General features: G+C 48.6%; 1 protein-coding gene across 1 annotated transcript; it reads right to left on the bottom strand.

The window, feature by feature from the left end:
• Positions 1–236: 236 nt before the first annotated feature.
• On the bottom strand, positions 237–9,665 carry LOC137336118 (nodal homolog 2-A-like). Its single transcript, XM_068001605.1, has 3 exons — positions 9,256–9,665; positions 6,112–6,911; positions 237–458 (listed from the first exon to the last, which is right to left on the bottom strand). The coding sequence occupies exons 1-3, from the start codon at positions 9,560–9,562 to the stop codon at positions 306–308; spliced, it is 1,260 nt and encodes a 419-aa protein (XP_067857706.1). The 5' UTR covers positions 9,563–9,665; the 3' UTR covers positions 237–305.
• Positions 9,666–10,656: the final 991 nt, after the last annotated feature.

Here is a 10,656-nt window from a genome sequence, read left to right on the forward strand (position 1 = left end):
GGAGTTGAGGTACAGATCAGCCATGATCTTAATGAATGACGGAGCAGGCTTGAGGGGCTGAATGGCCTGCTCCTGGTCCTTTGTTCCTTAAAATCCAGATCATATCCTGATTTGCTGATGTACAGCAGTCAACGCAGCACAGTAAAAATATTGTTGTTGCTTTTATTCAGCGTTTATATAAAAATATATCATTTTGTATTCTATATATTGCATTTAGTTATTTACTTTACACAACTTTTGAAACATTATTGTCAGCTGTCTGTTTCCATTCTTGGGGGAGAGGAAGGGGTTTGATGGTTTTTTGCTCAGTGACACCCGCACTCCTCTACGATCATGTCCTTGTGATGGCTCAGGACCACCTCCCAGTCCTTGTAATAGAGCATAGACAAAGAGCTCATCTTGACCGGCACACAGGACGTGCAGGGCACGCGCTCCGGGTGTAAGGATTTCAGCAAACTCTGCAAAACAAAGAAGAGAGAGAACGATCGGAACAAGTTACTTTCGCAGCAAGGAAAAGGCAGCAAACGACAACTTGCCTTTTTGTGGCATCTTGAAGGTATCTATGCCTTTGTTACCTCTATACTCAACTCTTCCAATGCTCTCCAGGCCGGCCTCCCATCATCCACCCCCCATAAACTCGAGCTCATCCAAAACTCTGCTGCCCGTATTGTAACTTGCACCAAGTCCCGTTCACCCATCATCCCTGTGCTCGCTGACCTACATTGGCTCCTGGTCCGAGAACGCCTCGATTTTAAAATTCTCATCCTTGTTTTCAAATCCCTCCATGGCCTCACCCGTCCTTATCTCTGTAACCTTCTCCAGCCCTACAGCCTTCCGAGATCTCTGCGCATCCCCGATTTTCATCGCTCCACCATTGGCGGCCGTGCCTTCAGCTGCCTAGGACCTCAGCTCTAGGACTCCCTCCCTAAATCTCTCCGTCTTTCCCTCTCTCTCTCTCCTCCTTTAAGACGCTCCTTAACACCTATCTCTTTGACCAAGCTTTTGGTCACCTGTCCTAATATCTCCTTACGTGGCTCGGTATCACATTTTGTTTGATAATCGCTCCTGTGAAGCACCTTGGGATGCTTTACTATGTTAAAGGCGCTATATAAATGCAAGTTGTTGTTGTTGAGAGGGGAAAAAAAAGCAGAGAAGGTTAATGGGAGATTTAATAGAGGTGTTCAAAAAGGAGAAACTGTTCCCATTGGCTGGAGGGTCAGTAACCAGAGGACGGTGATTGAAGGTAATTGGCAAAAGAACCAAAAGGGAGATGAGGAGAATTTTTTTACACAGCGAGTGGTTATGATCTGGAATTCACTGCCTGAAAGGGTGGTGGAAGCAGATTCAATGGTAACTTTCGAAAGGGAATTGGAGAAATACTTGAAAAGGAAACATTTGCAGGACTATGGGGAAAGAGCAGGGGAGTGGGACTAATTGGATAGCTCTTTCAAAGAGCCGGCACAGGCACGATGGGCCGAATGGCCTCCTTCTGTGCTATATCATTCTATGATTCGAAGCTTTGCAGGTAATAAAGGAACAGGACAGCGAGCAGGGAAAGGGAAGATTCGGAGATTTGACCAAAAGTTTGGTTGAAGAGATGGGTTTTGAGAAGCTTTTTAAAGGAAGAGAGAGAGGCGGGGAGCGGGGAGAGGTTTAATGATGGAATCCCAGTGAATGGGATCCAGGCAGCTGAAGACCAGTGTTGGGGCAAAGGGATGGGGGGGCAGGAGAGATGCACAAAAGGCCGAATGTGAAGACCAGAGTGTTTGGAAGGATTGTAGGGCTACAGACGATTGTTGGAATAGGGCAAGGCCAGGCCAAGGATGGATTTGAAGATGGGGGCAATGATTTCAAGTTTAATGCGTTGGGAGACAGGGAAACAATGTAGGCCCAGTGAGGGCTGTCCTCTGTGGGACAGGATACAAGCAGCAGAATTTTGGACAAGCTAGGAGTTGATGGAAGGTGATGGATGAGAGACCAGCTACGAAAGCGTTGGAGTAGCCAAGTCAAGAGGAGACTAAGGCGCATATTAGGGCTTCAGTGGTGAAGGGTGGAGGCTGCAGTGCTGCTGTGGGGATCTCTGTGAAGTTTATTAAATATTAAATGAGACAGATAGGATAGACCCAGGATATTATTTCCAATTAAAGCTGCTTTGATACAGGGTGTTGATTCTGATTCCGGGAGACTGACGCCCGCTAGACTATTTACACGACTGATTCCAGCTCCCTGTGAATCTCTGTGAATAAAGGCTTGGAAGCAACTGAAGACCAGGCTCTAGTATTCTATTATTCACCACCTGGCTATCCAGTTTATAACATTGTAAGGAGACAACCCTGAGAGGCAGCTAATTCCCACATTGGGAGCAAATCTTTTTTATTATTCATTCTCGAGATGCAGGCACGGATGGCAAGGCTGGCATTTAGTGCCCATCCCTAGTTGCCCTGAGAAGGTGGTGGTGGGCCTTCTCGAACCGACGGTTGGGGTTTGATACAACTGAGTAACTTGCTAGGCCACTTCGGAGGGTAGTTAAGAGTCAACCACTTTGGTGTGGGACTGGAGTCACATATAGGCCCAGACTGGGTAAGGACGGCAGGTCTCCTTCCCTGAAGGACATTAGTGAACCAGTTGGGTGGACATGAGTGAACCAGATGGGTTATCAATCTAAGGACTGATTGGAAGAGCCCAGACTGCTGGTGAGTACAGTACTCTTGCCCATCGGTGGGTCTTACTGAAAGTTTGGTTGGAAAACAATGGCAGTCTGAGTCTAAATTTTCCATACCTGCTGGCAGCTGGCGAACCTCCTCACCAACACCCTGAGATCAGCCCTCTCGAACAGTCAGCTCTGCACACTTCTCATTCTTTGCCCTGACATTAGACTTCACCCTATGGACCTACCGCAGTGACTGAACTCAGAGTAAATGTCTCAAGGTGCTTCACATAGAGAAACGGGATGCTGCGAGGGGATGGAGGAGAGATGAGTGAAAGCACAATTAAAGAGACAGGTTTTGGGAAGGTACATCCTTAAAGGACGAGACAAAGAGAGACAGCAAAGCAAATGGGTTTAGGCAAGGAGAATCGCAGAGTGACCACAATTCAGTTAGTTTCAGCATTATTATGGAAAAGGACAGAGTTAAATCAGGAGTAAACGTTTTAAATTGGGGGAAGGCAAATTTTACAGGTGATTTGGCAGAAGTGGACTGGACACAACTACTTGAGGAGAAATCAGTGGCAAGCCAGTGGGAGGCACTAAAAAGGGAAATTCTACGGGTGCAATGCAGACACATCCCCTCAAAGAAAAAGAGTGGCACTGCCAAATTTAGAGTCCCCTGGTTGTCTCGAAGTATATGGGGCAAGATAAAGCAGAAAAAGAAAGCTTATGACTATCACAGAAAACTAAATACTGCAGAAAGCCTAGAGAAGTATAGAAAGTACAGGGATGACGTAAAAAAGGAAATAAGGAAAGCAAAGAGAGGGCATGAAAAAATATTAGCTAGTAAGATTAAAGAAAACCCAAAGATGTTTTATCAGTACATTAAGAACAAGAGGATAGCTAAGGAAAAGGTGGGACCTATCAGGGACGATAAGGGTAACTTGTGTGTAGAAGCAGAGGATGTGGGTAGGGTTTTAAATGAATATTTTGTCTCCGTATTCACAAAGGAAAGGGATGATCCGGACGTAGTAGTTAAAGAGGAGAGATGTGAAATATTGGACAAGGTAAACATTACGAGAGAGGAAGTACGAGAGGGACTGGAATCCTTGAAAGTTGATAAGTCACCAGGGCCGGATGGATTGTTTCCTAGGCTATTGAAGGAAGCCAGGTAGGAAATAGCGGATGCTCTGAGGATCATTTTCCAATCCTCACTAGATACAGGGGAGGTACCAGAGGACTGGAAGACTGCAAACATAGTACCATTGTTTAAAAAGGGTACGAGGGAAAGGCCAAACAATTATAGGCCAGTCAATCTTACCTTGGTGGTGGGCAAACTATTAGAATCAATACTGAGAGATAGGATAAACTGTCACTTGGAAAGGCATGGTTTAATCAGGGATAGTCAGCATGGATTTGTTCAGGGAAGGTCATGCCTTACAAATCTGATTAAATTCTTTGAGGAAGTGACAAGGAGGATTGATGAGGGTAGCATAGTGGATGTTTTCTACATGGATTTTAGTAAGGCATTTGACAAGGTCCCACATGGCAGACTGGTCAGAAAGGTAAAAGCCCATGGGAGACAGGGAAATGTGGAGAATAAGATCCAAAATTGGCTCAGTAACAGGAAACAAAGGGTAAAAGTCGATGGATGTCTTTGCGAATGGAAATCCATTTCCAGTGGTGTGCCACAGGGCTCAGTGTTGGGTCCTTTGCTGTTTGTGGTATATATTAATGATTTGGACTTGAATGTTGGGGGCATGATTGGCAAATTTGCAGACAACACAAACATTGGCCGTGTAGTTGATAGTGAAGAGCACAGCTGTAGACTCCAAGAAGATATCAATGGGTTGGTGGAGTGGGCGGAAAAGTGGCAAATGGAGTTCAACCTGGAGAAGTGTAAGGTAATGCACTTAGGGAGGGCAAACAGTAAAAGGGAATACGCAGTAAACGGGAATATATTGAGAGGGGTAGAGGAAGTGAGAGACCTTGGAGTGCATGTGCACAGGTCCCCGAAGGTGGCAGTATAGGTCGATAGGGTTGTGAAGAAGGCATACGGAATGCTCTCCGTTATTAGCCAAGGTATAGAATACAAAAGCAGGGATCTAATGATGGAACTGTATAAAACGCAGGTAAGGTCACAGCTGGAGTATTGTGCGCAGTTCTGGTCACATTACAGGAAGGATGTAATTGCTCTGGAGAGAGTGCAGAGAAGATTTACAAGAATGTTGCCAGGGCTTGAAAATTGCAGCTACGAGGAGAGATTGGATAGGCTGGGGTTGTTTTCCTTGGAGAAGAGGAGGCTGAGGGGAGACTTGATTGAGGTGTACAAAATTGTGAGAGGCCCAGATAGAGTAGACAGGAAGTACCTGTTTCCCCTAGTGGAGAGTTCAAGAGAACTAGATGACATAGATTTAAGCTGATTTGCGGAAGGATTAGAGGGGACAGGAGGAAAAACTTTTTTACCCAGAGGGTGGTGGGTGTATGGAATTCGCTGCCCGAATTGGTGGTAGAGGCAGGGACCCTCAACTCTTTTAAAAAGTACCTGGACCTGCACCTAAAGTGCTGTAAGCTGCAGGGCCACGGACCAGGTGCTGGAAGGTGGGATTAGAATGGGCACCTGGTTGTTCTTCGAGGAGGCACGGACACGATGGGCCGAATGGCCCCCTTCTGTGCTGTATCATTTCTATGGTTCTGTAGTTGGGCCGAGACAGGGTTTGGTTTTTAACCCTTTGTGCAACTTGAGTGAGTTATCTTGTCTGGACATGATGACTATCTCCAGAGATCTAGGCCCAGACGGCTGCAAAAATGCTTTTGAATCCAGTCTTTGCAAAGTTGATCCCGCCCCTGAAAGGGATGATGGTGAGACGTGGGAGACTCAGAAATAGAGTTTGCGTATATAGATTTCAGGGGGGAGATAGTAGATGTAAACAAAGTGAATGTAAAGCATTGAAATAGAAAGAGAAACCTGAAGGAGAGGGAATGTGGGGAAGAGAGAGAGAGAGGGAGGTACTCATTTTTAAACTTTTATTTAAAAATGTTTTCAAGTAACAAAGTTTCTCTGAAGTGTTATTACAGTGATATTGGTGCTGGTTTCAGTTTTACACTGGGTGAGCTGAAAATTTAAAGGGGCTCATTTTGACTTTGGGCGACAGTGTAAAACGGCCGATAACGGATCAGCTGCCCATTAGACATCTTATACTGCGTTACATCCAAACTACAGCACAGAAACAGGCCATTCGGCCCAACTGGTCTATGCCGGCGTTTAGGCTCCTCCCCCCCACCAACTTCATCTAACCCTATCAGGATATCCTTCTATTCCTTTCTCCCTCATGTGCTTCCCCTTAAATGCATCTACGCTATTTGCCTCAACTACTCCTTGTGATAGCGAGTTCCACCTCCTTCCTAATGACTCTGAACGCAATGCCCTGCCCGGTGAAGTAAGGGCACCTCTTACTCCTCACCTGCATGTACGCATGGTTGGTTGGCATGAAAGTCTCGTCGACTGGCGATGGGCATTCCCCCCCACACCTGTAGGCATTGAAGGTCTTGGGGTAAATGACCCATTCCCCCCAGCCGATCTGGTCAAAGTTCACCTCCATGTCCAGTCGGCGGCACAGGGACTGGTCTCTCCTCAGCACGGAGGTGCTGTTGCCCACGATCAGCCTCTCCTTCCTGTTCCTCTTGTGCCTCTTGCTGTTGGCATCCTCGGTGCCCTTGGCGGTCGGCCGGAACTTGGAGCGCTCCACGGTTCTCAGCAGGGTGGAGGAGGCCCCTCCTGCCTCCGAGCGGTCCCTCTTGAAGAACAGCACCAGCATGGCCTGACCGGCGGCCCCGAGAGGGGGCTCGCTGCCCGTCGCGGCCGGTCTGCCGATCTTCTCCCTCGGGCGCTGCCGACGCTCCTCGCCCTCCAGGCAGCCGCGGGTCGGCAGCCGGAGATGACCCTGCCGCCCGGACCCCTCCCGCGGAGGCCGCTCTGGGCTCAGCCAGCTGTTCAGGAGGCCGGTGACATTGAAGACCTTCCAGCTCGATCTGGCACCGGCGGCAGGGCTGGCAGCGAAGGAGCCGAGAGCCACGCGATCGTGGCAGGTCCCGTTGCCGTCGCACTTGTGGCCGTGGCTGTGATCGATGACAACGGTGGTGTTGTGACAGGCGGAGAACGCGGGCAAGCGGACCCTGAGCTCGGCAAACTGCACGGTGTCACGGGCAACAATGGAGGTCACGTCGAAATCGATAATCCAACTGTCTCCACTGTGATTCCAACCTGAAAGAGGTAGAAACAGGAACATAGGAATTGTCGGACGCTAAAAGTCCAAGGTCAATCTAGTTGGCCTACTACCATCCTGGTAGTCACATGACACAACGATAATGGAGTTGGTGAGTCATCATATCAATCAATCTCCATCAATCAGTCCATAACAGACCCAGGCATAGAATCACTGTAGCACAGAAGGAGGCCATTCGGCCCGCCGAGCCTGTGCCGGCTCTTTGTACGAGCAATCCAGTTAGTCCCGTTCCCCTCGTTCTTTCTCCGTAGCCCTGCAAATTTTTTTCTCTCAAGAGGCGAGGAAACCCTCCCCCCCCCCCCCCCCCCCCCGCCCCTCCTCCCAGTGTTGGAGAGCTTTGGGAACCATAGGGCCAAAGTCATCTGTTTCTTCCGAGCCTGCTGCACTTCCCACATGTCATGTCTCAAATTACTCAGACACCGTATCCCAAAATGTTATTTTCTGAAAGAGTTCTACCTAATTTGCATTTGAATGAGTCAATACTATCTGCTTCCATCCTCTCCCTGGAATTAACCCCCGCCCCCTTCAAGAGCAGGCCGTGTCCTCTGCTTCCACTGTTCTGGACCAGGCGAAACAGGAATCAAATCAAATCCAAGCAAACCAGAAATGAGTGGGGTGCATGCAAACCCTTTAACAAGGGACAGATGAAGCTCCACGATGGCGAGCAGGTCTCTCCAGCTCAGTGCTACAGATGGAGATCGCACAGTGATTCCCCGGTCTGCGCTGAGTCGGCTGATCTCAATGAGGCAACGTTAGCAGCGACAGAACTGATCTCAGCACCCTTGGGTTAGGGAGCGGGGAAATTGGCCAGTATTTATGCCGTTGACCCCAAGCCAGTGCCTCGCTATAAAACCCAACGATGGAGGAAGATAAGAAAATAGGCGCAAAATTAAGCTAGAAGGAGGGCAAATGGTCAGTTCCTTTAAGTCGCCACTGTTTCTCACCCACTGTGAGTCAAGCAGTGAAAAATATAAATAAACTCAAAGGTGAGATACAGCGGACCGCAGTTCAGTCAAAATACCAATTGACGAGTAATCTGTAACATTTCTCAAATCAGCATTTGTTTGAACTCGGGTACTCTGCCCAGGGGTTAAATTACGAGGACAGGTTGCAGAAACTTGGCTTGTATTCCCTTGAGTTTAGAAGATTGAGGGGTGATCTAATCGAGGTGTTTAAAATGTTAAAAGGATTCAATAGGGTAGAGACAGATTTCCTCTGGTGGGAGAATCCAGAACAAGGAGACATAATCTTAAAATTAGAGCTCGGCCGTTCAGCAGTGAAATCAGGAAGCACTTTTGGCCACAAAGGGGAGTGGAAATCTGGAATTTCCGAAAAAAAGCAGGTTATCTGCTCATTTATCTCATTGCTGTTTGTGGGATCTTGCTGTGCACAAATTGGCTGCCACGTTTCCGACATTATAACAATGACTGCACTTCAAAAAATGCTTCATTGGTTGTAAAGCGCTTTTTGGTGCCATGAGGTTGTGAAAGGCGCTATATAAATGCAGGTCTTTCTTCGAAGGCAGGGGAGGGGGGAGTCAGTTCTGAAGAATGGCCCTGTCCTGACCCCTCCACAGACACTTAACCGATCTGCGGTGTGTCTGTAGCCTCTTCTACTTTGTGTTTCAGACTCCCAGTTTATTTTGGGGAGGGTTTTGATCGAAGTCTGGCTGGTCAGAGAGGACTCTACTGCTGAGAGGATCAGGCTGATTGCAGTCTCGGATTTTATCGGGAGGGGTGGATTTGATCCATGGGGTGTCCCACAGGCTTTCTCGCAGGGTCTGTCCAGTAGCAGAGCAGGAAAGGGAATCAACTGGATAATACAACCATTGTGGGGTCGGAGCGGGGGGGGTCCCATCGGCCTGAGCTCCTGGGGTCTCATTGGGCAGGTCCTATGTGACTGATGGGACTCTGCACTACACCGATGAACCCCTCTCATGTTTGCTGGACTTTGTCCAACAGATGCTCCCGACAGCTCCCGAAAACCCCCCCTGACCAGCTCCCTCCTGCCCATATGTCAAAACATTGACAGGATGTGTACTCAACCCCAGTCAGAACATCTGTACAAACCTCTGGGCGCCTAATCCCTCGGGGGCGGGGAGGGGAGAGAATGATACAGCACAGAAGGAGGCCTTTCGGCCCATCGTGCCTGTGCTGGCTCTCTGAAAGAGCTACCCAATTAGTCCCACTTGCCCCACTCCCTGGCCCTGCAAATGTTTCCCCTTTAAACATTTATTTTTGGGAACCCAAAGGAAATTTTACAAAGGCGGCAGCGAGCAATAAATAAAAAAAAGAGATTTAGAAGGGAATGAATCAGACTTACTTCTCGCCATCAGGCTGATCACCTCGTCCGCCTCTCGAACCGCTGCCTGGTCCTGGATCGGGATGTCTCTGCTGCCCCTTCCCGTCGCCGCCTTGTACAGCTGGATCATGTAGAGGGGGTACCCTGGGTGGTGGGCACCCCCGTGCCCGGGGCTCGATGCCCTCAGGCTGTCGGGCTGCGGTGCCCCCAGGGAGTGGCGCAGAGGACCCTGCTCGCGTCCCCGGCTCCTCTCCCAACTGGGAGCCGCAAAGACCGAGATGCAGAAGACCATTACAGCGGGCAGCAGGAGGCGGCGGCGGAGAGCCATCTGCCTGGGTCGCTCTGTCAAGTAACTCCTGGCTGGATGGGAGTGTGCAGAGACTGAAGGGTGCGAGGGATGGGCGTTCACTCTTATAGACAAGGGCGATGCTTTGATCTGGCCGCCTCTTCAGTTCCTCCTGATATCCCACAAACCAAACTTCCTTCACCTCAATACACACAAGTTCACTGTCCCAAGACCCTGTGACAACCCGCCCTGTAAATCATCGCTGATTTTAAGGAGACTATTGCCTTTTTTTAAAAACCCTGCACGTTTGCTGTTTCCGCTTTCGGTGCAATAAATATCTGTTTCTCATTGGGGGGAAATCAAAGTTACAAGATCTTCTGTCCCATATAAGATATCAAACAGCAGAAAATGCAGCTGTTAAGGTAGGAATTTAAACCGGGACAGCGAGGAATAAATGTCCTTTAAACCTTGTTTGTAAATAGATCTTAAAAGCGTCCTGAGCAGAGGGATTGGGGCGGTTTTAAGGGACTTATGTGTGTGATTGTAAAGTTTCAGAATGATATGCAAGAGGGAGGTGCGTGAGATGAGTGATTTGTGATATCAGTCACTCGGATGCAAGTTTTGAATAGTTTCGGGATAAACTCACTAACTTTTGAGGGGCTCGATGCCCGAGCCACAAATCCAACCTCTTTAATCCCCCAGCACTGGGGGTAGAGAGGGACTGCGAATTAACAGGCTCATCTCTTTCAAGCAGCCGGTCATGTCGGGTGCTGATCAGATCAGCTCCCTCCAGACCAGATCAGCATTTCAAATAAGAGCCGCCCCATTCAAATCCCAATCCAGCCCAGAATCCGTCCACGCTGACCGGCCTTTACCCAACTCCCCCCACCCTCCAGCTCGAACCCAGAGAGCTGCCTGATCAGGGACTAGAGGGGATATCATATCAATAACTCAAGAGAGAAAAAATATCAGATAGGAGATGATGGTGTCAAAATGCAAAGCTTTGATCTCAAGAATGATGAATGCAGTAACAATCTCCCGCCAAACAGGAGGAGACTTGATTTGTTCAGTAAAAGTAATTAAACTCGTAAAGTCTATGGAGTGGATTCAAGGTCCCTGCACAGACATTGCTGGGA

Source organism: Heptranchias perlo, chromosome 20 (assembly GCF_035084215.1).
Source record: "Heptranchias perlo isolate sHepPer1 chromosome 20, sHepPer1.hap1, whole genome shotgun sequence".
Lineage (NCBI taxonomy): Eukaryota > Metazoa > Chordata > Chondrichthyes > Hexanchiformes > Hexanchidae > Heptranchias > Heptranchias perlo.

Coding starts and splice junctions, on each gene's coding strand:
- LOC137336118 (XM_068001605.1), bottom strand. CDS start 9,562: ATGGCTCTCCGCCGCCGCCTCCTGCTGCCCGCTGTAATGGTCTTCTGC. Junction 6,912..9,255: donor GATCAGCCTGATGGCGAGAA/GTAAGTCTGATT, acceptor TACCTCTTTCAG/GTTGGAATCACAGTGGAGAC. Junction 459..6,111: donor CCAACCATGCGTACATGCAG/GTGAGGAGTAAG, acceptor TTTGTTTTGCAG/AGTTTGCTGAAATCCTTACA.